Source organism: Rosa rugosa, chromosome 6, assembly GCF_958449725.1.
Source record: "Rosa rugosa chromosome 6, drRosRugo1.1, whole genome shotgun sequence".
NCBI lineage: Eukaryota > Viridiplantae > Streptophyta > Magnoliopsida > Rosales > Rosaceae > Rosa > Rosa rugosa.
Window position 1 is genome coordinate 33,331,661 of NC_084825.1, and position 25,903 is coordinate 33,357,563.

Consider the following 25,903-nt stretch of genomic DNA (forward strand, 5'->3'; position numbering starts at 1 on the left):
GAGAATAAGAAGAAAGACGTGCTGTTTGCAAAATGGGATTCCAATTTCACCCACCCAACATCCTAACAACTCATGACACCAGGAAACATTCATACACTAACAAGAGCAAACTCTATACCTGATTTTTCCAATTCTGTTGTTTCATATTGAATATTAAAGATTAGTTTTAGCTTATGGACTTGTCTTTGTGCAAGTTCAACTTTTAAAAAAAAAAACTAATTTAGGAAATATGAAATTTGATGTTCTGAACTGCTCCCATCAAATCTCTGTAGATTACTAGATTTACAATATGAGATCAAATTTAACAGAGGAAAATACAAAAAGATGTCATAGAAAAGCTCCGGCCTATATGCCTATAACTTCAGCATGGTGTTGGGAGCCCGGACATTGCTTAACTAAAAATATAAGTTCCTTTCGGAACATCATCTCAAATTAACCTGTTCTGCTGGGCGATTTCAACCAAGGTCTGAACTTTGGAACAAATAAATCAAGTTTCTATTGCTCATGGTGAACAGTCCTTGTTGCCAAATCTTCTATATTTTCATTCACTAACAAAAAAACTCAATGAACAAAAATGAAGAGCTCAAAGCCTCGAGCCCCTTGAGCTCATCAATCTCAATCTACATACTTACAACTCAATCGAGTCAAAGAAAAAACAGAAACACCAACCTCGCAACAATCTAAACCTGTACCTCTGAGTATGCAATATAGGGTTCTCCTGCCTATCTAATACACATATGTTACACTCAAAACACAGCTCCAAACTGAAACTGAATGAATCTGCTCAAATTTTAAGACGGGCTAGCTAGCATGCCCTTGCAGTTTTTGTCCTATTAAGGTATCGGTATCGTCTTAATCCTTTTCCAGTATGGCCTAAAACTATGATTTTATTAGGGGACTTAGCCCATCACCTTCCCAACCAAGCTTGAGCATCTGATCCACCACTTTCAAGCTCAACTGCAACCAATGAGGAGCAAGTATGGTTATTCTAAGTTTTACAAAAAAAAAAAATTCAGGAATGAACTTTTAACTCCTATAAGAGTAAAATTATTTAAGAAATCAAAATTTTGACTTACAGCTGGATCAGTGAAAATTATCAACTGTTTATCTGCAGTCGACACCAGAAGGTTTGTATTGTCTGTGTTTAGAGCAAGAGATGTGATCTCCCTTCCTTCTCCCAACTTCAATATATGAAAAACCTGCAGACATAAGTATTACCGGCTTTGTTAACAAGACGGGAACCATTCACTTGTGAAACCTAACATGCATACCAGGTGATATAGGTCAGTAACACTAAATACTCAATTTTGGCATGACATCAAATGGGTATGATCAAACCCTGGGGAGACACATCAGAAATGTACAGTGTAACATATGTATTGGACAAGATATATGGGACATAATCCCTTTAGCAGAAAAACTTAATAATGTGGACAAGACCCAAGCGGACAGTTCTATTATGTTCTGTCATTTTTATATAAAAAAGTATCAAAATGCTATCTAGTAGCCGACTCAAACTGATTAAACAGTAAGACACAAACCAAGAAAAAGAAAATTGAATTTCACATACCTTCAGTGTGTGAATATCCAGGAAGCAAATTGAAGGCGATGGAGTGTCCAATCTGTTGATTTCTTCAGTTCCCTCTGACTCCAGTGAAAGATCCTCAAACTCTGTGTTCTTAAGCTTAGAATCCCAGCTGCCGCCGAAGGTTCTATCAGTTTCTATAGACGAGTTTATTCCTATCAAAGCACTCCATCCATCAACAGAAATTTCCATACAACTGATGCTACCAGAGACCGGTAACTGAGCTCTGGCAATGAGAGATCCATTAAGAGTAAAGGTACTCAAAGTATTGAGTGTTTTATTCCAAGTCAATACAACTCCCTCAGATGAGAGGCAGACAGCATGGGCCTCCACACCAGGCAGCCTTCTGATCAGCCGACCTCTTCTTATAGAATGCAAGAGCACATCTGATGATTGGGAGCATGAAACAACTATCCCAAGATCTGAGCTCACACAGCAAGAAAGTATTTCCCTCTGGTGGCCTCGAAGAACGTGTATGGGGCCTTCAATACGACGCCTCCTGCTTTTGTCTGCCAATATATGTGATAAATTACTATTGCTGGTTGTGCCTGGTGTCCCACTAGAAGACTCTGATACGCTGCTTGAGCGAGAAGTAAATGCTCTATGTATTCTCCAAAGTAAAACAGTAGTATCTCTGGATCCCGTCACAAGGTAGTTGCTATCAGGTGAAAGTCCAAGACAAGTGACTGGAGCGCAGTGGCCAAAGGCTGTCTCCAAGGTTTTTGCTCCATCTGATGAAACTAGCTTGATACTGTTGTCCACATGCCCACCTAGTTACAGGCCAAAAAGAGTATCACTCAGATTAGTCAGATATCAATTTACTGAAAATGAAAAGAGAGACTTAACAGAGCTTAGACACTGTTATCTCCCCATGCCAACCTTGTTTTGAGCCAAACAATCACATATTAATTTATCAGCAAATGAGGTAAATGCTTAACAGCAGTTATTCTTTTTATTTTTAAGAAAAGAGGAACTTAATTAACTTTTAAACAAACTACTTTATATGGATACACACAAAGGAGGATGACAATTAAGTGTTAAACAGACACGCACAAACTAGAATGACAAACTCCGAGTTTCCCTTGTCATATATATGAATAAGTCCCCACCATCCCTAGCATCCTGCAGCCTATTTGAGTTAATTAATGATGTAGATAGGGCTAGCCTGATATCGTTTTAAGTATTTAGTTTATGTCTTTTAAGATATTTATGCTTGGGCTTATTTGGTCTAGTTGTCTTAGGGGTTCTCATGTATGTTAGGATTAGTATTGGTATTTTATTTTAGGATTCTGGTATTATCTTTAGCTATAAATACAGGCATTGAAATCATTGTTAGGCAGACTTGAATACGAATAAAAGTTTCCTTTCTTACTCTTGGTTATCGTCCCTCTTAAGATATTCTTGCTGCTTCCCTAGTCTGGTTATTCTCTATCCCTAATCTTCCATTTCTCCCCTAAACCCTAATTTCCCCTTCTATCCTAAATCCCTCTAAGTTCAGAATTTGATCCCAATTGGTTACACGATGCTAAATATGCTGCTGTCGCCTACATTTTATAAAACCTTGTATAACGAAACATAAACACGGAAACAATATGCTCCTAAAAAGCCAAATATACGAAGGAGTATAGAATCTTGGAATCCAAGTTTCATACTCTTTTACTCCCATTGCTTTGCTTTCTTCAGTCTTTCTAAATTAAGAAATGATCACTTACCAGTGATGACTTCTTTGTCACATGTTATGGAAACTATAGCCGAGCTTCTGATTCCAGATGTAGCAAATGCTAGCGCTTGAGGAAAAAGCCAATCCTCGGAACCAGATCCAGCAGGCCCTTTGAACATACGCATAAATGCTCCACCAGTGGAGCTTGCTGCAGGCTTTCCGTGTTGAAAGAGGAAAGGCATACCTTGACCGTCAGGTGTGTTCGGCTGCCACTTGTGCTGTGCAACATGTGCTGCTGGTGCATGCATATCAACAATTACGACAGTATCTGAAGATGCATGAATACCAGCTGCAGGAAGATTGCAACGCTCAGGAGCAGGAACAGCATATTGTTTGACTTCTTTTGGGTTCCGGAAGATGGTCTGACAAGTCAATCATGAGAAACTCTCAAGAAAAAGGAAAACTCAGCTAATGCATGATAATCCAATACTAGAAATGCTTTTATCGAAAGTAAAACTTCTTCCATCACTCATCCAAAATGTTTTCTTGTGATAGATTGGATAACTTCCAGAAAACAAAAATAGTCTGAAATGTTCGGCTAAGTTCTTTGTTTTCAGAAGATAAAGTTACCTGCAAATGAAGAACATCTGCTAGTGGCATCTTCTTCAAGTGAGGGATGGTAAGAAGTTGCGATGGCGTTTGACCAAAGTATGCAATCTGGTCTTGTGTTGCACGTTGCTGTACCTGTTTTGGGAAAACAAAGGAAAAGGAAAATTTTAATCAACAAATTCAAAACAATCAGACAGATGCCAAAGGAAACTGGACTTACTGGATCTGATATCTTATCAATATCAACAGTCCCTTCATAGGTAATGTAGAAGAAAACATTATTTGCCAATATAGCTTCTTTACCACGTTGCTTATACCTGAATATTTTGAACTATTAATGTCACAAAGCTGATATATACAGAATCACCAAATTATAGAAGATAGAAATAGTGAAACACAAGAGAAATAGCAAAAAGGATGAGGAAATAAAATTCCTCATCCAAGAGAAACCTACCCAAATATAAGATCAATCCATTCATGCAAATGTGCAGATACGTGTTCGCTTTCAAGAGCCTTCCGATGCTTATGAATGAAATCAATTGGGTTTTCTGCCCATGGTGGAAGTTTGACAGAACCTGATATGATAATTGCATAGCACAAGAATCAACCTCAATATAATTGACCTCAACAACTGATAAGTTCCACCAGCACAATGTACTTGAACCGTTGAACGTACCAAGTTTTCCGCCTGTTTGTGTTGTACCAAAATCGATTGAATTTTCATTGGTTAAGATCTCAGGGAGGTAGAACAACTCGGGAACCTAAGGTATATAACATGATAAATTAATAAATCCAAAACAAATGGTTTACAAACCAGTCCAAGTAATTGCAGATTCTTCAATCATACAATTAGGTGAAATAAAACTTTCATAGATGGCCAGACACCATACCAATTCCTTCACATCACTCATGTCTTCAGTAACTCCATTCCAAGTAGAAGCAATATCTGAAAACATCCGATCTGCATGATCAAACTTTCCGCCTTGCAGTTGAATTGACAGAGTTGTAAACGGTTCAACTCTAACAAGATAATATAGCACCTGTAATAAAATAAAAATGTAGGATATTATGGGCAGAGATTATCAGAATCTAAGTTAACCCAATTGACACTAAACTTGATCTCTATATATAAAAAAAATAACAAAAAAAATTAAAGCCATAAAAAATAAAAGTGTAAATAGAAAGCATCAGGTATGGTGAATAGAACCACATATAACAGACAGAATGCAAGTTTCATCACAAAAGCCGTATAAAAATAAATAAATAAATCAAAGAATACAAATCTCATGATAGGGTGGTACTCATGTTTATAAAATCAATAATAAAAACTTTTGTATTCTTTTCAGCATTCCTGTAAGGACAAAACAACAGGAAATCACTGTCTATCCGATGCCAAATAAAGTTCAAACAATACATTCTCTCACAGAAGAAATGGTTTCAAGTAAAGCCTGAGCCATTGTGTATCACATGATATTAGCTAGCAGTGCTAAAAGCTATGAGAAAGTGTTCATGTTAAACTAAACTCCAGAAGAATATGAAATTAAAATTGTACTATACCACTGTCCAGAGTAGTGCATAATCTTTTATCCTGGGTAAGACAATATAGCATTAACAAGACATAACTTCAAAGAAGCCATATAAGTAAAGTTGATTATATTAGCATCTAGAAAAGGCACATGATTGCACCTTTACGTAAGTACTATTTACTGGGCTCCATGGGGATTGACTTCTTTCAAAGTCTAATATTAAACCATCAAACACAGATATAATCAGTATAGATTATAGAAGTTTATTTGCAACTGAATGGGTGGAAAGCGATTAAGTTTTGTATGGTAGCTACATCCTTTTCTCCAATTAAATAACACCAGAGTATGATATATAATTCCTTCAAGAAAGAAAAACCTCTAACAAAAGAACCCAAGAATTTAATTTAATGACTATATGTACTTGAAGCCTAATTTTTTTTTTTTTTTATCTAGAGTTTATGGATATATGTATGTGAAACATGATTTCTTTTATCAATATCTTAAAAAGGATATATATCACCAATATCATAAGAGTTCAAAAGGTATGATGAGAAAAAATAAAAGATAAAAGAAGAAGAAGGAGAGCCAAAGCTCAAACCGAGAAAATTAAAAATAAAATTAAAAAGACCTACTGTTCCAGCGCTGGAATAATGAGAACCATAATGGAATTTGGGTATAACTGGGTCCTCGAAGCTGGAATATCTCTCTTGAAATTTTTCCAGACGATCAGAATTCAAAGCACCAACAGGCTGCAAAGGAGATAAAAGACTTATTTAGCATCATAGCATACCCAATCTAGACCAAAAGAATGCAGTACTCTAATGATACCACCTTTGAAAGGTCTCGATAAGAAGAAGGGTCTGCGAGATCCAAAGTCTTCGAACTGTAATCAGAAAGGATCCATGGGAAAACAGGATACTGAAAGAAATAATAGAAATGTGAGGGGCATATAAACATATTAATCCACATCCATACAAAACTATCCAGATAACTCCACCTGAGTAATGTCATTGTAACTACGCCCCGCAAGGGTATTGAGCTGCATTAGATATTCGAAATTGCTGATCTGCAAAGAGGTTGCAATTGTACTAGTTATTTTCTCCTTTTATTTGACACCTACTATATTGTAAAAGATCAAAAAAATAGGAAAACAGAAGCATAGAAGAAAAACTGTAAATGAATTTCTTGATAAGTCAGACTTCAATAAGCTGTGCTCATACCTCCCACCTAGCCCAACGCTCCATAAGCTGTGTTCTCTTCAGAAGTTGTTCAGGTCTCTACAATAACAGATTGATTCATGTTATAAGATGTAATAATCCATATTAAGGCATGAAGTATTTTATTTAGGTCCTAACCAACTTACACCAAGCAAAATAATTCATTTGCTAAGTTCTGGAATATATGCCTTTAATGGTTTCTCGATAGACATCTCTTAGACAAAAGCATTTTAGCAGCCTCCTAGTTAGTTTGATCTATCCAGATTGGGAAGGACTTTTGTTATCAGAGTCGGGCTTTCAGTTTGTTGTTCTGTTGGCTCTTGGTAGTGAAGTAGTTATTGTAGACTGAAGATCAACGTTGATTATACTTCCCCTTTATATCTTAGTAAACATTCATAATCATTCGTAAAAATCAAAATGCAAGGCTACAAATTAAGAAATAAAGTTGTCCAGGTCTCTAGAATTATAATAATACAGATTAACACAGGAAGTCTTCCTTCTATCTTGCTTTGGAGAGCTCCATATACAGTACACTAATCTAAGAAATTTTAAATTTTAACATCACATGTGCACACTCACATTCAAATAACTGTCATTTGTATTAAACCTGTATCTACTTAATAACTAAAAATGAAGAACCAAACAATAATAATAATAATAATGTAGTGCATTATGGTAGTGCATTTAAACTTATGGTAGTGCATTATGTAGTGCTAAACTGCAAACTGGAGTGGAGCAATCCTATTCCAGATCAACTCTATTTAATGTAAGGGCCGCTATTCAATTATACATCTGACAGGAAAAAGCAAGGTGAAAACCTGAGTTGCAAGATATATATTATTCAAATGGGGAGGCCGTGCTTGAACAATAGCTCGATATGCGTTTCTTCGTCCTTCCGTACTCTGAGGAAATTGAAGTTGTGGAGTAAAAGCCACCAACAATATGCATTGGTTAGCAGGAGGATCAAAAGTGTTATGAAATCATCAAAATGGCAACAAGTAGGAATAGATAAAAATGATAAAATAGATTGCAATAGAATTACCCCAAAATCAAAGAAGAAGTTTGAACGATCAACCAAAAATAGCTCCAGAGCACTTCTTCTTAGGAGATATCTGTAACAAGAATAACCCATTAAAATAAGTTTATACAAGTTAAAAAAGAATCAATCGAAAAATAAAAGGCATGAAGCACAGCATTGACCTCATTCACCTCACTAAAATCGACTCACCTTCGGCTGTATATTTGATGAAGGGATGACATAGACCAGCTACGATCCTTATGTTCTTCTCTCATTTCCTTGCAATCTAGTTCATCCAATGAACCATTCACATCACTGTTATCAACTATGAAATTTATTCTTCTACTTGTTACCTGAAACAAGACACAGAATACCAAACGTATGAACATACATCATAATAAACATATACGGGAAAATAAAGAAATTGTAACTGGTTCTAAGAATCATTTTAGTAACTAAGTCTTGTATAATACAACAAAATAAACATGTTACCATTTGTTTGACCAATTTCAAAACAAAAATTCTTCAGCAATCACAGTTAATATGCAGGAAACAAAACAACCAAAACTCAAAGAGCAGAACATAAAACCAATGAAGAAGGTATTACTGAAGAGGTATTTCTCTAATTTGAACCCAAATTAGAGAAGGGAAAACATTTTCCAGCTCAAAACCAGACTTTTCTATTTTAAGCCGACTTTGGCAACCAAAAAGCGCCAAACAGGGCCCATTATCATATCTCCATGAGATACAATCAAACTTATAATTTCTAACAGACGTAGCATTTTAATGATAGTTATTAACTTCAACCATAAAGTAATGAGGAAGTTGCTTCTTTTAAACCAAGAGGATTGCCCAAAAGAGACTCTCGATCTTCTTTTCGACAGAAATATAGAAAATTCAGGAGGAGTTATAGCAAGTAAATCTATAGCATCTTAGTTTGATGAGAACATTCTGATGAGATAGTTGGAAATTTTGTTAGTTCTAGTTTCATGCACTGGCTCTCATGTTTAGTGCAGAAAGCTAAGAGATTTTAGATCATAGCTTACAGATAACAAATTTAGATATAATAAAAATTGAAACACACACATTGACTGTATAAGAAGTATGTCACAGGAGGAAAGCGGTGGAATGAATTGAGTAAAGTTAGATATCTTCATTTTTTTTTTTATTCATTATTCGGATTGAAGAATTAAATCAAATAGTTATATGAGTGAAAGAAAACAGCTTATATTATATATAATATATAAATTAGATAATTTAGAATATATAAATTCGCAGTAAAAATATTGAGAGCGTTAGACTTGCCTGAAAAGTTCCACTTATAACCCTCAATGGGCGAACCATTGACGAAGGAAGCTCAAGAACAATTCTTTCATCAAGTTCACTAGGAACATATCCAGCCGCAATTGGTGACGAACTTTGGACCAAGCCTGGTTCACCAGCAACTTGAGCATCATCAGATTCAGCAGGTGCCAGCAGGCTTTTCTCAGCTGTTTCAGACAGTCGTGAATGATTCTCCCCACTCTCTTCTATACCATAGGGTCTACCATCCATATTTTCAATCTCCCCTTGTTCATCATCTTCGTTTACTGCCTCCACGGCAATTGCTTCTGCTGCCAAAATAGGAGCATTTGAGGAACTTATGACATTTTCCTGTTCTTTTGTCTTAATAGGATCCTCAAAATTGGCAGCAGCACCAAAATGGTCAGAACCTTCATAATTCCTCCTCACACATCGTCTCATCCTAGAAGAACTTTCCATAAAATCTAGCTTCCAGAAAACCTAAAGAATATTTTAGAAATATGTGTTTTAGGTATTATGAACACAGATAATTCAAAAAGATATAAAAGAGTAAGTTATAGAAGAACAAAAAATGATATCAAATATAGATGCATGAACACGTGAATACTGTGTAACATCTCGTGTAAGAGGAAACACCAGAGGTTTCCTACAAAAACACGAGGTAGCATAGCAGAAAATATTGGATAACTGCAGCATACAGAACAATAATCTCACAAAACATACAGGTGATTGATTGCATAATTGGTCTCCAGATGGCCCAAGAAGACACTTCATCTCAATCAAGCAATGCATGAGCTTGCGCCATGCACGACTTCCTTTGCCCAAACGATGACGAGTTATTAAATCAACTTGAGAACGTCTGTCAACCTGGAGAGAGGGGGGAAAAATCTCATATGCTAACTTAAAAACTCTTTTATCAAAATAATAATAATAAATTCTCTCTCAAAAGAGTAATAAAAATACAGATGAAAAAGCACGAGTGGAACCTCAGATCGTTGGATGTTTCTTGCTAAAGCAAAACTTGCCACAAGAACAGCAATAAATTTATACGATAAAGCATTAAAATCTTTTCCATAGACTGATCTGGTATCAACTGGCTGCAAACATTCCATCCAGGCAACTTCCATTGCTTCAGCAATATTCCATCTCTTCACACGCTCCATGTCACCAGCACTCCTCCGCTGTGCAGATGTGGCCATTGCCACAGCACTAAGGCCCCTTCCAGAACCGATTTTATTATTACGTTCAAGATCACGTGCTGCAGCCAAGGCAGCAGCTTTTGCAGCGGCCTTATCCTTTGGTAGAGCTGGGGCTTTTTCAGGTTGCTCTAAAGGTTTTTGGAAGCTCGAAAATGTGTGAAGCTTATTAGTTTTCCGCTCAAGCAATGAGGAATCACGCCTAAGTTGAGAAGTTGTCGGAGGAGCTGGAGTTTCTCCACCAGAGGCACCAGCAGCTATCATTGCCAGTGCCATTGCAGCAGGTGGTGATGCAAAAGCAGCGGCCCAAGCTGGAGAGATCATTGCAAGAGCAGCCTGAAAGAAGATGGTGCAAATGTATAAAGATAATAGAAATGGAGCAAGACATTTACAGACAGTAAACTCCATGAGAAACAGATAGCGTCAGCTACTTGATCTAAGACACAAATCATAATACTCACAATGATGAGAAGACAACATTTCCATTTCCAATTGTATGTGCACGAATAATTCATTAATGACCATTTACCAACAGAAAAACTAAATAAGTAAAGAGACAGACCTCTATTGGAAGGGCATCAGCAGCCAATGCACGGTCTTCAACCATAAGAGGATTCAGACCATCAGCAGTTGCAAGTTCATGAATTCCAGCCAAAATTGGCCGCCACCTCCTCAAAACAGCAACAAATGGAGGTACAATGGCCTCAAGGTAAAGTTTACGGAGAGGCTTTCCGTCCCTGCCAACAGCATGATATAACTGCAAGATACAAGCCAAACTAAGGTGACAAAAAGAATACCAAATGGTATTCAAGAAAACCCTGGAGTAGAAGTCAAGGGAGCAATGCAAAGACTTTATCATACAATTCTAACATGCAACGAAAGATGACAAAGGATAAGAGCGAAGCTAACACCTAATAATGTCACAAAAATTGGAGGGTACTAACCTCAGAATAAAGAACACAGGAAGCAACCAACACTCTCTGCCTCTTGGAATCAGAAATTGGCATGTTTAGAACAGGTGAAAGCACACTGCAAAATCAGTAACATGAATTAGAATGCGACATTTGGCGAACATGCACACAAGGAATCAAACTTCGTTTTGGTATACTGTTGCAGTTTGTACGCAAATGAAAATATCCAGAATATTTTCTGAAGCATCAAGAACATTTAGAAATCATTGTGGGAAAAGCACAGTAGGAAAATGAGTGCAAATAAAAACTAAAGTGTACGAGATGTTTAATTGAGAATGATTGAGACTCATTCTTGTTCTTATGAAGATGAAACTTGCTTACAAAAGAAATAAAGGGTGTATTTGTAAGTACCATGAAAATTTTGAGTGAAGTTCAACTCTATGAATGGGACTAAAAATGGCTACAAAAATAGAAAACAAATACAGAACTCAAACACTGTGAATAGCTGAGAAGAACCACCCAAATCCACCCAGTTCCTTTTTTCTTTTTTTTCTTTTTTTTCTTTTTTTGGGTGGGGAGAAGAAACCGAAATTGTATTGAGAAAAAGGGGCATAGTAAAATAGAGGACAAGAAGTCCTCAAAACAAAACTAGAACACTTAATACAAGCAAGAAACACCAAAACTTCTAAAGAACATCTATCAAGTCACTGCAGGTCCAAGCAAGCAATAAGGCTGAAGGGAATAATTGCTAAACTTAAAGGTGACTGATGCCAGAAACAAAACTCGATCCCCAAGCTCTTCACAAAAATTTAGTTTCTTTTATAAAAACAAATTCGGAAAAGAGATTCTGGTTAAATTACCTCCACAGCAATGCTGATCGTGGTTTCCTCCCATCTGATTTCCCATCATCTATGCTTACATTGCTCATAAGCATGCTCTCTTCACCATCATCTTCTTCTCTCATCGAAAGAAGTGTCATTCGGAGCATGCATAAGAATGGTTGGTCACTGTCCAATAACTGGTAGAGTGCTGCCATGCCTCCCATTCCAGTACCAGATCCACCACCTATGCCAAGTCCACCACCAAGTCCCGAATCATCTAATAGTAAAGCTTGGAGCATTGCAACAGACTTTTTCACCAAAGGAAGCTCAATCCAGTTTCCATTTGCATCCTTCTCCAGTGCAGCCATCCAAGATTCCCTACCGCTGCCACCACCACCAAAGGCTGCTGTGTTTGAAGGAATGCCTACTCCATACCACAATCTGCTCCTATACTTCCACCCCATTGCTAGATCCGCAGTACAGCTTCCATATGATACAAAAGCACATGAAACAGACCCATAAGGCTCAGCCGCTGCTGCAGCAGTAAGACGTTCCATCACTGCTGCAGATACTTGACCATTTGCATCAGCCATTGAAGCAAGAAGCTGATCCAAATCACAAGTGCAAGTCCCATGAGTAAAAATATTAATGTGTAGGACAGAAAGAATCATAAGAATAGGTTAACAAAATTCAAATTTGACAATATGGCCTACTTAGAAAAGACAACGGAATACTACATACATCAAGAGGAAGTCCCCCAGAATCACTAGATAAGGATTTGCGATCACCCAAAGCCCCAAATGAATCTCCACCAACTGTATTCGATGAATTTGACTGGTTATTGAGGGGAGATACAAGAGAAAGGGGAGATGGAGAACTATCTGTTGCACGTGAAACAGAAGACAGTTTGCACTGTAACCGTAAATGATCCTCAACAAGCATTAGTATCACTATTGCATTCTCTACTAATGCTACAGAAAGTTGAGCCACATTTTCTGCTTCTGCCTTGGCATCTTTTGGTGATGAAGTCCCTGATGCCACATTAGCAGATGCCGCAGCAATAACTTGAGTCTGCAGCGAAGCAAAGCTGGATGTAAACATGATTGACTTTTTCTTCTCAATTAGACAACTTGAAGAAAAAAGCACAACATATTCTAATTTTAAAACTAAAAGATGAACTGGAAGTGACTATAAAAGAAGAGTAAACAGGGAAATACCTGTATCTGTGAGTGTGGGCGTGTGTGGCAAGAGTGAGTGAGTGAGAGAGAGAGAGAGAGAGAGAGAGAGAGATGACCTAAGATGTATATTTTTATTTTTCATTATTATTATTTCTCTATTTGGAGGATAAGAGTTTAAGATTATGAGTAGAGCTCAATGATGATACAGTAGCTAACAGGTTAAAAATGAAGGTTACCTGAACCTGGAGTTCTCTAGCTGCGAAGTCCAGCAAACCACCTAATAGCCTCCTTTTAAATATGGGTAATGATTCCTCGCGCCTTCCAAATATGAAGCATATAACCCATTAAAGTTATCAATCAATAGCTATAATTGCAAGGTGAACAGAAACTACTAAATGTTAATGATATTTTCAGGGCAGATGGAAATGTATTTTGAACTTTGAACAACAATTGAAACACTAAGATGGTTTTGATTGACACAATGGAATGGCTACGCTTTAGAAACTGTTTCAATGATACCAATCAAACACCACCTAATTTCATGAAGCTTGACAAATCATCATATTTCACATTCTTGGAAAACATACAGAGTGACCAGAGATATAGCATGATACCTAACCCGTTGGTCTCCGGTGCTTGATCCACCCACTATAGAAAGCCACTCTGCACAATGAATTGTAGCTTCAATATCCTGTAAAGGGGAAATGATAGCAATATGAATGAAACTGATTAACTAGAACATAAGTAACTCTAACCAGTATGACAAGTTTGCATACATTGATATAAGCACAGGTAGGATACACGGAAAGTCTAAATGACAGAAATGATAGCAATATGAATGAAACTGATTAACTAGAACATAAGTAACTCTAACCAGCATGACAAGTTTGCATACATTGATATAAGCACAGGTAGGATACACGGAAAGTCTAAATGACTGCAAACATGGGATAATCACAATTGAACCCCCTATTTAATTTGTTGTTATGTTCTTCTATGACTTGGTCTATTTCAGTGGTCCAATTCTGGGAATGGCACAGCCCAATCAGCCAGTTTGTTAGTCACTGACTTGGGCATCCATGGACCACTGAAATAGACCAAGTCATAGAAGAACATAACAACGAATTAAATAGCAACTGTTCAAAACATATTATTGTTCGACTTACGAAAGCATGCAACAGGGATCTAGGAAATAATGGAGAAAGACAGTGAGTTATTGAAGAGCAAAAAGTACTCATGAGAGACCAAAAATAACATGAGTAGAACTACTGAGGAAAGAATATGAATTAGGGCCCAAAGTAAAGTAGCGGAAAAGAACTCGTATTGAGGGCTCAAAGTAACTTGGAAATCAACTCATCGTTCTTTATCTTCCTTATGTCACAAGGGAGGGAGTAGAGGAGTATAAGCTTAGTTCAGTTTACTTGAGCTCATGTGTTTCCATTTTCTTATAAAGCATACTCTATTCAAAATAAAGACTAGAACTACAATATAGGGACAGTAATAAATATTATATTTGAACAATGCGACAAAAATTTAATACCCAAAAGCAAAAACGGAAGAGAGGGTCCAGTTTTTTGGTTAAAAATGGAACCCCATAAGGATGAGAAGAACCTAACTCTCCCAATGCCCATCAACCCCCACTCCTATGTAGCCTTCAGATATCCTTTTAATCCTTTCAATCCATATTACCCAAACCACACCCAAGACACAGCAACCCCACAGCCGTTTGGCCTTTTGCCCTTTACCGAAAGCAGATCAATCATGACCACTTAACAGACCAGCTAACTCTGAAGACACAAAGGTATTATCATATTCTATTGAAGGAATATTTTCTAACTTTGAGATTCCAAAATTGACAACATTTTAAATGTTGTCTATTCCGCACAATTTTCAATTTCTTCCGGAGCTAGTATTTCCAGGGTACACATAATCTTTTTATATGAACAAAAGTACAAATGTACAATGCAGTGATGGTTAGAAGTTAGAACAGCCAGTCCAAGTAAAACTTGAGTCAAATGCTGAGAATAACATGACATACACCACAAACTATGTCAAACAGCGGAATGGTCTGTGCAATTTCGGATGCAGTATAATGAGCAAAAATCAAACACTATATGCAGGATGCCAAAAGTCTACAAATACACAAGCCACTATCATTAATAGGTCAAACGATTAAATAATAAGAAATAAATATAATACTAACCTTCCAGCCATCCTTCTGGCGCATGGAATGCTCTAACATTATAATCAGGAAGTTGTGTATGAGGTCTTCTATGTCTCCTGATCTTGAGGAATCAGAATGTTTGCTTGCACCCATCTGTAAAAATAGATCACATAAGATTTGAAACATGTTGTTCCTGTATCTCCAATTGAATAAAACAGGTAAGGTTGACGCCACTAAAGGTCAAAAAAAAAAAAAAGCATTCTTGTTGAAACTAAATGTCATGTTTCAAACATTTCAGTTGAACAAAAGGTAGTATTGGGCTAATCATATTCCTCCATGGATAGAACCGTAAACCCAAGAACTTCCCTCCCTTAATAAATGAAGAGATGACCACTAACCCTAGAGGCTGTTGGTGTGTTTCACACTTTAATTGCAATGCTTAGGGCAAATCAATAATGATTACTTTAGAATGAGGTAAGAAACGTTACCTCATAGTTAGAGATGAGAACCTCAAGAATCCATTCAGGCCATTCCTCCATGTTTGTAAGACTGCTTCTATTTTCTGACTGACTGCAAGCCAAAAACAGAAGATCCTGAAATCATATAGAAAGAAACATCTCAGAATATGAAATAGAACATCAAGGAGGATTTAACAAGGAAACCTATGTAAGCAAGACGTACAGCATGTTGTACAAAATTCTAGCATTTCTAATAAGAGCCTTTTAGAACATTAAATTTGAGAAGCCTCAAAATTGTTATCTTTCTCAACTAAAATTTCATATTTCCCCAAGCGCATGCAAGCTGCTTCACTGCTCATGAGGTAAGGCATGGATGCATAAGCATTTCCAGTTCCAAATTTTAAAATTTAAATTACATGAAATTAATTTAAAATTTACTAATAAAGTTTCAAACCTTAGAAACCTAAAATGTCATAATTAAAATGCAATGTGTACATAATCATTAAATCAAAATGCAATGTGTACATAATCATAAAATCAAAATTAATCCACACAATTCAGATAAAATCCCTAAATGTATAATATATCCTTTTGATACAAATATAAAATAGGGCCCTATAAAATAATATCCGGATATGAAGAAACTCTGTCCAGTATTCTATCCGATGTTTCTATTCACAGATTCCTCATACCCCATCAAATATTTCTACATCATATGGTCAAAGACTCACGAGTCACAACCATGACACCTATATGTTTAAAGCTGAATTTCATCAAAAGCAAAAGTTACAATCAGCAATTAGTTGAAAATTTGCATTTGGGTGCTGCAGCCCACACCTTTGGAAATATTGCTCAAGCCACTTCATTTAATTAAGGATTGCAACCTCAATCTACAATTCTTTAGATTAAAAAGTGCATCTTTAAATTACAAACATACCCTAGCAAATCACATAGTGCAAGTTCAGGTGTGACCGTGTGACCGTGTGACTAAACATTTGCATGCTCCACTCATGCAAGTATTAAAATTCTGCATGTTCATTCTTATTACGGACAATTCTCATTGAATAGCCAACACAAAACACAAAAACACAAAAGAATTTGGAAACATAAAAGCGATACCTGTAGCGCTCGGGTTTGAAAAGCCTTGGGTGCATATGGAAGTGACCGCAAGAGAACCAAAAGAAGTTGCAAATGTTCAAATTGATGACCAGAATCATAGAAGTTCAACCCCTCATCAGTTGAAGAGGCATTTATCTGAAAAGTAAAAGAGAAGGAAATTATGTTTACATTTTCTCAATGTATAATCTTTTTAGCAGGCACAAATATCAAGTGAAACCAACATAGCTCTTAAGCATAGACAATCTACTCTTGCAATTTACTTTACAAGAGGTAAAAGGCATATACAGGTATTCCATTTTGCAGATACCATTTTGTTTAATTGTCTGGTATTGTGGCACCGAGTGTTTCATCAGTCATAGTGTAGTTCAGGTTGTGGCTTCAGTAGTTTGATGGACTTCTCATTTATACATTTTTTTTTTCAGCAAGGTTTATGTTTCTTATAAGAAAATAAAAAATAAACCAACAAGACCAAAAAAACAGGAATAAATTCAAAATGTATCAGGAATAAATTTATCATGACGACAACTGCAGACTAAAGCTCAAGAATACTGTAAGATAAGGCCAAAGGTCAATCACCACATAAGAGTATAAGACTATGGCAGTGAAGCACTCGAGCAAACTAAAGTAATAGACATGCAAATAACAATGTTGGATTTTAATCATGAAACATGAAGTCTTAAATCATAAGCCCAGAAACAAGCATGTATATCATAAATACTGAACTCAATGATTAGAACTATAATGTCAGGCAATTAGCTTTTACCAAGAGATCATATGAAAGGCATTAAAAGGCTTATACAGCTTCTTTTGCAGGAACAAATTGTTATCATAAAAAAATTCCACTGGAACATACAAACACCAAAAAATAAGCAGTCTTACCGACGCCCCCAACAATGCTGCATACACATTACTGGTCAACAATCGGTTTGGTGCTGCTTGGAAAGCCTTCTGTAAAGCAAAAAGTAAAAGGGAAACTTTATCTTCAAACATGCTACCCCCTCCATCATGCAGTGCACTTCCTAAAAGGTTGTTAGTCATATCCGAGGAAGCAGTTGAACCAATTTTCAAGTACCCAGAAGCAACTAAAGCACCTAAGAGCCCGATGATTCGGGCAACAACGCCATCACTTTTATCAATATTGTAAACATTATTCCTTGCATTATCAGCACTAATTGAGAGAGCTATACCACCCAGATTCTTTATAAATGTACTTTCTGAAGCAGAAGTCATTCTTGCAATGTTCAACTCAGGAGAAACAGAAATCGGACTGCTAGCTCCATCATGGGATTGGGATTCAACAACTTTCTCATGCAAATTTTCCTTTTCCTTTGACGATTCTACTTCATCATCCTGATTCTTTTCAGAAACTCCCCCAACGCTACGATCTTGCTCAGGTGGCTGGACTGACAAAACTTCATCATTCTTGGTCATGGATTCTGGAACACTGTAGTCACCCGCTTTGGCTTCTCGTTGCAACAAAACAAGAAGGGTCTCTATCCCACCACAAGCTATAAATGCCTCTGCAAATGTCTGAGCTCTTGATGTATTTGGCTGTACCACCAATCTATAAATCAGATGCAAAACCCTTGCAACCTGCAAGAAGAAAGCTTTTATTATAGCCACATATCAACATAATCCATCATGCATAAAATATCTCAAAGGCCATATTTTTTATTATTACAAATTTGAAAATAAGATGGCAAGATAGAAATCCAATCATGCAGAAGTTTTTCATTAAGCAGAAATGTAGTAATATGGTTTAGAATTTACGAAAATAGTTCGGTGAGGCAAAATGAAATACTTGGTCATCTATTGCAGTGAGAGGCTAAGGTAGGGTTTGTTTGTGGAATGGGATTCTCATCTTAAGGGTATGGAATGTCGCATTCTCATTCCAGTGTTTGGAAACATTGGAAATGAAAATCATGTTATTTGAATACGTTATTCGAATACCAATGGATTCATTGTCCAAAAGTATAATTATAAGTGTGTAACTGTCATTGTAATGGAAATGGGATGCAAAACGCCATTTTGTGGGCTCTAATACCTACGGGAATGGGAAACAGGGCCTTCCAGTGTAATGTTTTCCCTATCAGAATCGGAAATGGAATCCCCTACCCCTTCCAACGAAACAAACGTTACCTAAGATCTCAAGGGTCTAAATTTTCTTTCATGTCTCCATTCAAAAAATTGACCATTGGTTCTGAAGATATCAATATCAAAGCTGAGTGAGCTTCTTTGTTATATTTCTGAGAATTTTATTCATAAGAAAAATAAAATAAAAATAGTGAGGCATGGGCTTTTCTGGAAGTCTCAAATCTGTAAAGATTTTTCCCTTTATTATATGAAACACAATTCCATTAATAAAACCAAAGAACCTGTAAGATTAATAAAAATTCTCAAACTGATCCCCGCTCCCCTCTTGTGTGATACTGCAATATCCCCTGAATTTGCTGACGTGTAATAAAAGTTCAAGTGTCACAATAAGCAAAGAAGCTGACTTGTGTGATACTGTAATATCCCCTGAATATGCTACTCTAATATTATAAGCTCCAAATTAAAATACAATTGGCAGGTTTTATTTGGTCAAAAACAATTTGCCAGTTCTAAAGCTACTAGAATTTGGTGTTGCACAAACAAACAAGGATCCATTTCAAAGATCAAACTTATCATATGTGTTTCCATCTTATCGGTAGGGTAATATTATCGTTCTACTTTAAAAGTTCAAAATAAAAGGAAATAAAAATTATGAAACCAAAGTATTATTCTTCATCACATAACCTAACACCACTACAGTTGATATCTAGCTAAAAAGCATTAGGATATCGTACAGGTTGAAAACCACAAACAGGTATGAAACATTCACAAAGAAATAGAAGTTGCAAAGGAGAGGCTATAATACAGACCATAATGAGAAGTAGTCACACCATTATGTAATTGTCTAGGAAACAATCTTTTGCAATTGTGTTTACCTGATTGGGTTGTGGGCAGTCAACCATGAACCCCAGTAAACAACGAATGTCATCTGAAGCCAATGAAGGAGGTGCTGCTACTAGAAGAAGTTCAATAATGACTAAGAGTTCATCAACCAAAGCATTCACCTCACCCACAGGCCGGCTTGCCTCATGAAGTGAAAGAGAAAAGGTATTCACTGAATCCTTTTCGCGAATTGTCCAATAGCATCTTCTGCAACTGTCAAGAAGCATCTGAATGGCATTAGCATCTCGCATTACTGATGACTCTGTAAAAACCATGTCTGCAAGTGATGAAAGAAGCTTCTTTTGTAGCCCATAGTTACATAAGCTCCAAACTTTTAGATCCAATAGCAATGTACTGAAAAGCTGCACCTTGAGTGCATAGTTCTTCTGCTGAGATTGACATAGTGATAAAACAGAAGCAACAAGCTCCTCATCGCCCACACCATTTTGTTTTCCAGCATAAAGTGAAGACAAAGTTTGCAAAAGATAGTTCAAGATTCTTGACAGAACCTCAGGCCCTTTGGTACGACACAACTCTTCACTGTTCCAAGGGTGTCGAATAGCAGTGCTAATTATTCGGAATATCGGAGCAGCAAGAGCAGTGGTAGCCAAAGACAAAGAGGGATTCCCTTGTTGTGGTTCAAGGGTATCTTTATCCACATTGCTAACTGCTAAAGGAAGTAAAGACATAGGACCCCCATAGGAAAAGGCCCATAGAGCTGCTACAGGCCGCATTCGTGTAGCAATATGGACCTGCCCAAGAACCTCTGCTGGTCGTCGAAGCATGCCTGAAAAACCATTAATAGCAAATTGAATAAAAGACAGTACACCACCAAGGTGTTTGATGTAAAGATGGATGCATCATTGTTAAAATCACATGCTTATTCATATAGAAGAAGAAAAATGAAGAGCGAGAGAGAGAGAGAGAGAGAGAGATAAAGCAGAATTGGGAGGAGAGGAAGAAAGAGGCAAGAAAAGGAGAGGTATTAAAAGCTACATGGAGGAGGAGAGGCAAGTTTGATTGTTCAATAACTATTTTTTAATATAACCAAACGGAATGTCCATAACTGTATTGAGGTGAAATTAGTAAATTGCTCTTCTTATCTTTCCTTTCCGTAAACTCCTTTTCTCATACAAAAGTATTTTCTTTAAATGTCTAAATTTCCTTGTTATATCCATATTTAATTTCTCCTTGTTTTCTTTCCTTCCTCATTTGACACACAAACATAGTGTTAAGACACATGACCAAATCCATAATCCATTATAGTTTTATTTTGTTCAGAATGACATTGATTAAAATATACAAAACTTGACCTGAGGCACCACTCGGGGAAGCATCTGGACAGAACCGCCCGCTAAGCAAACTGGGGTGGTAGAAAAGGTGAATGAGTCCTCCAATTTCTGCATCCAAAAGTGAACTTTCCTCTGCCATATTTTGCACTTCCACGTTTGTTGCTAGCCATGGCAGCCCTGCCCCATGACCAAAAGAAGGAAGTGCGTCCCCTCCCCTAGAAGCCAAACGTGACATCCTTTCTGGACCAATTGGTTCCTTAAAAATATAAACAGGCCCCATCTCAGCAAACAAAGGGCATTGACGGCGACGACGTTGTAATCCAGCCATTGTAGCAGGAGGATTTGTCCCAATGCAGCAAAATGCAAGTGGCTTAGAGATCCGGGGGAACTCAAAAGGTCGAGTTTCGTACAGCGAACCATCAATATACAATCTTAATTCACTGTCTGCTTTCCCAAGCAGCCCTTGCTTGCAAGTATGCTCTAGACCAATGAAGTACCAGCATTGCGGCTTGAATGCATGCGTAAAATGTAATGAAGATTTCTTACCCTTTCCACTACCACATTCGACCACCAAAAACTGTGCGTGGAAGTATGCCTCTAACCCCTGATTGTCAGCAGATAAGAAACTGAACAACCGTGGCATGTGTGCTGTGCCTTCACCAGCAAGTGCACTGGCAGCGGCAGCAGCCGACATTGCCGACGATTTTCCTGATTTGGCAGCAGCAGCTGCAGCAATTGCTGCTGCAGCGGTTGCTGCATTCAATGTATCTGCAAATGATTCAATGTAAATCCATGTTGCAAACGCATACCCATTGGCAAATGGCCAACGGCTTTCCCCTGGACCAAGCAAACCTGAACTTTCACCATCAAACTCAAAAGTACATGCAGGTCCCCTCGACTCCTTTCCACCCATTGCCTTCTCCAGTGCAAGCATTAATCGGGTTGCCCATACTGTGGTAAGCGTTCGAGTAATGACTTGAAACCATCTGTGCATATCAACTACACTAAGTGAATGCCCTGCTAAATGTTGAATGCAGTAACATAAGGGAGTTCCATCCCATCTCATTTGCTCCGTTGAATTAACATCCTGCATAAAAATCTTCTCTGCTGACCTTAATAGAACTCCTAATAAACCAGCCATTGAGCACATCGCTCTGTTTCTTGTACAAGCCCGTAATATTGCAAGCAGCCCCCTAACCATTCGTGTGCGAGGGGACATGATAGCATGACTATCACCAAACCCAGGAAGCGAGGGAATAAGTTCGCCTGCGACAATGGCAGCTCGAGAGTTTAGCATCACGCTAGGAGGATTGTTATCCTCATCTTCTTCATAACTTTCAACACCACCCATTGTTGCAATAAGCGAATCAACTACCAAGTAAGCAATGCTCTCCATTTCCTCCCCAGTTCCAAAACTCTCCACACCACTAACAATATTCTTCAGTTTGTCCAAACTTTCAGGCTTTCCCATGATGGCAGAATCCACCAAATGTAGTAACTCCGGAGATACATTGGGCATAACAGGTTTCTGCCTTGGTTTTGGGGGTGAACTAACAGGAGAATAACCTGCATCCCCATAATAAGAAGAAGAATCAAAACTAGCAGCCGACATAGATGTGTAGTTAGAGTGACCAAAGTGACTGTCCTGACGTGGGCTCCAGGTAGACTGATCATCATGCATTTCATCAACCATAGAAGTATCGAATTCTGATGTAAAAGCCTGTGAGGCAACTTCAAACCCACCGTATGATTGTCTGGCATTATCTGAATTTGATGACCGATTTGATTCCACATGACTGCTATGAGATGCACCAACATTCTTATCTTGTTCTTTCAAGTTGACCTGCTCGAATTGGTCTTCATCCAAAACTTTAGGTACAGAATCTGTTACCTGCAATGTTACACTATTCCGTCCTGCATCAGCTTTACCGTCAGTATTAACGGTAGCTTCCTGTGGAGATGGATCAACATTTTCCTGTACACCACTAGCCAGCTCATGATTATTTGTATCCTTCCTGGAAATATTTTCAACCTCCTTCTTCCTCTCCTCTTCTTCTTCCATTGTTATACAAACACATACACTGAGCTACCTAGATATATATATATAGAAAGAATGAGACGTGCATATCATCAGAGTCAAACCTGTTAAACACATAAGTTAAAATATTTAAATGATTCTCCCAGTTTACATGAGAAAGTAAAGTTACTAATTGGCAGTAAGTCAGTAACTAAAATTTGAGCTCAAAGGTACTAAAGCACCGATAAATCCAACAAAGTCATCCAATTTCCACCTATAGTGCCACTAAAGAAGAATAAAAGTTTGGAATACTCTAATCAATTTAAGAACACTTCCAACATGCAAATATAAAGAGATGAAATTTCGCTGCTGGCTACAAAATTCCACCAAAAACTTCCAAAAAAGCTCTTAGCCCTCACATCACATAGACTTATCCGCTCGAAACTTTCTTTTTAATAGGAAACAATCCCACTTATTAACTCTCCTGCTGCTCTACTTATTGTGCCAACTTGGTTTCATTTTACGTAATCCTGGTTTCGGGGTCAGTCCATTAGATCATTTACTTACTGAAATAGATTACTATCTTCAACTTAGTTAATCCGAGTTTCTTCGATTTCACAGCCATGCACCATTTACTCCAAAATTTCCAAGTCTTTATTTACAGTCAAATAAAGAAAAGAATAGAGGCTTCCTTCCAATCAAGGAGGTAAACAAGTATGGATTTTACAGATCTACCTAAGGAATCAACACAGTCACACATACACGAACTCACAAAATCTAGATACATTCACATTCACTCGGTTTGAACTATCGAAACGAAGATCGACCTCGCCGTGCATTGCGGTTTCTTCAACGCAGCAGATCGATCTTGTTCATCACACTACTGACCTAATCGCATGTACAAAAAACCAACACACCTAGCAACTATTCAAGCTTACTATAGCTATAGCTAAAGAAATGCGTATCAAAATGCATAGATCAGATGGAAATGCCGATTGATTTAACCTAACAAGGAAAAAATGGAGAGAAAGTGCGTCAACGATGGAGGAGATGAAATCGATTACCTAGATGATATGATCCGGTGGAGAATGGCGATGAGGTTTTGCAGCGATTTGTTGAATCGGGGAAAGAAAATGAAAGAAGGGAAAAGATTAGGGAGAAAAGGAAAGAGATGTTGCAGAAAGAGAAGGCGAATTGGGCGCGCAGGAGATGGTGGATTTCGCAGGTAATAACTAATAAGAGTGTCTGTGGGTCTTGTGGTTGCTTAGTCAAAAATCAAAACAATGAAACCAAAAAATAATAATAAATGATAATAAAATTATTCTCTTTTTGAGAGGGGAATAAATAATAATTTTATTATTAATTACGAAATTTTTTAATTAATCCATCAGTAATTGTCATTACTCAAGCCTGAATGGTCATTACATACTCCTTTGCTGCCATTAGCGAATAGTGAGACAGAAAAGATGTTGTAGGGACACCACAATGGTACATAAGTATACATTGCTCGTTTATACAATTAGTGCTCACTTAATTAAGCAAGCCCATAAACTAAGATAGCAAAAAGGCAAAGCAAAAACTATACTCATTAGTGCTTAATTATTAAGAACTAATAAGCATAGGTCCCTAGAAAAGTAGGAAATCATTAGAAAACAAAAACTAAGCTAAAACTAAAAAAGAGACTCAAGGCCAAAGGATAGCCAGCCTAGGCCCAGCCATACCCACTCTCCATAGCCTGCACCTTCACGTTCCACGCACACCTGCGGAACATTGCCGTCGCGACCCTCCACCGACGTCATTGCACCGACTCGCCCCAAACCACCATCCTGCTTCAGGAAAGCCCACCATCTTATGCCACCAGCGAGATGATGAAGATCGTTCCGTAACACAAGTCAACCCGAACCCAAAGCAGGTAAGGATCTTTGCATTAAAGCTGCCAAAAACCCTATTAATGGTGATCACATAATTGCCGTCGTCTGGAATGTAATCTAGTCCGTTGTCACCCTCGCCTTCCCTGAAACTGACACGCACGAAACATCTAGTCACAGAGCTATCTCGATCCGAATAAGCCCAGCCACTATTGTCATACCACAAGCAAAGCAATCCCGGAGGTCTAGACCATTTATCGCATGTCCGGCAGCATCACAACGACATCGAAGTCATGTCGGAGTGACACCGAACGAGAGCTAGAGATGTCGTGCCGCAGCAACCTTAGTTTGAGAGAGAGAGAGAGAGTCTTAGGGTTTTTCTATATAAAACCTACTATGGTAATCACGATATGCTGCTTTATATTTTCTTCCATAATTTCATTGATTTTCTCCCTACTGGTAAAATAAAATAGATAAAAAATTGAAAAACATGTTTACCTTATGGAAGGCGCAAGACATGTATATCTTTAGCTACGCAGAGAAATCCGTATGAGGTTGGCATATAAGAGGCATAGTACCTGAAGGGCAGCCAAGACCAATCAATAGAATGGAACGACAACTAGACACGTACTTTACACACTGATGATTAAATCAGCATTGAAGAATAAATTATGGGAAACCGCTGTAATTGGACCATCACTCGAGAGGTACTGAGCATCATCAAGCATATAAGGTAACAGGAAGCTAGGAATGTCTACAGGACCTAACAACCTAATGCTCTCATACTGAGTTGACAAAACTCGCCTCGAATTTTATCCTGAAATCCGAGGTGGCCTATGGGACCCACTTTTTAGGAGTAATTCTATCAAAAAATTGGTAGAATTACTCATAATGCAGATAGATCAAGACAATCTATAAGACTTTATCCATTACATTACATATTGTAAAATAGAAAACCATACCAAAAAAAAAAAAACAAACCCTTC

At 37.6% G+C, this 25,903-nt stretch overlaps 1 protein-coding gene across 2 annotated transcripts; it reads right to left on the bottom strand.

Annotated features, from left to right (window-relative positions):
* Positions 1 to 350: 350 nt before the first annotated feature.
* Positions 351 to 24,304, bottom strand: LOC133714441 (BEACH domain-containing protein C2). Of its 2 annotated transcripts, none has more exons than XM_062140557.1 (32): positions 24,114 to 24,304; positions 21,054 to 23,122; positions 19,734 to 20,527; positions 17,644 to 18,357; positions 16,765 to 16,899; positions 15,676 to 15,780; positions 15,227 to 15,340; positions 13,638 to 13,714; positions 13,260 to 13,341; positions 12,587 to 12,916; positions 11,885 to 12,450; positions 11,058 to 11,142; positions 10,676 to 10,870; positions 9,904 to 10,449; positions 9,641 to 9,784; positions 8,921 to 9,397; positions 7,826 to 7,968; positions 7,640 to 7,709; positions 7,416 to 7,499; positions 6,601 to 6,657; positions 6,378 to 6,446; positions 6,212 to 6,298; positions 6,013 to 6,129; positions 4,745 to 4,894; positions 4,531 to 4,615; positions 4,309 to 4,429; positions 4,075 to 4,171; positions 3,876 to 3,989; positions 3,298 to 3,667; positions 1,571 to 2,355; positions 1,077 to 1,199; positions 351 to 957 (listed from the first exon to the last, which is right to left on the bottom strand). In XM_062140557.1, the coding sequence occupies exons 2-32, from the start codon at positions 23,092 to 23,094 to the stop codon at positions 880 to 882; spliced, it is 8,955 nt and encodes a 2,984-aa protein (XP_061996541.1). In that variant the 5' UTR covers positions 23,095 to 23,122; positions 24,114 to 24,304; the 3' UTR covers positions 351 to 879. The 2 variants fall into 2 exon arrangements, with proteins under 2 accessions (XP_061996541.1, XP_061996540.1); XM_062140556.1 differs by having other exon boundaries at positions 21,054 to 23,174.
* Positions 24,305 to 25,903: the final 1,599 nt, after the last annotated feature.

Bases quoted from the DNA above. Each gene is read 5' to 3' on its own strand.
- LOC133714441 (XM_062140557.1), bottom strand. From the start codon at position 23,094: ATGGAAGAAGAAGAGGAGAGGAAGAAGGAGGTTGAAAATATTTCCAGG. The intron at 6,299-6,377 runs GTGGAGTTATCT...TATTTCTTTCAG, and splicing joins GTTACAATGACATTACTCAG to TATCCTGTTTTCCCATGGAT. The intron at 4,172-4,308 runs GTAGGTTTCTCT...CAAAATATTCAG, and splicing joins TGGATTGATCTTATATTTGG to GTATAAGCAACGTGGTAAAG.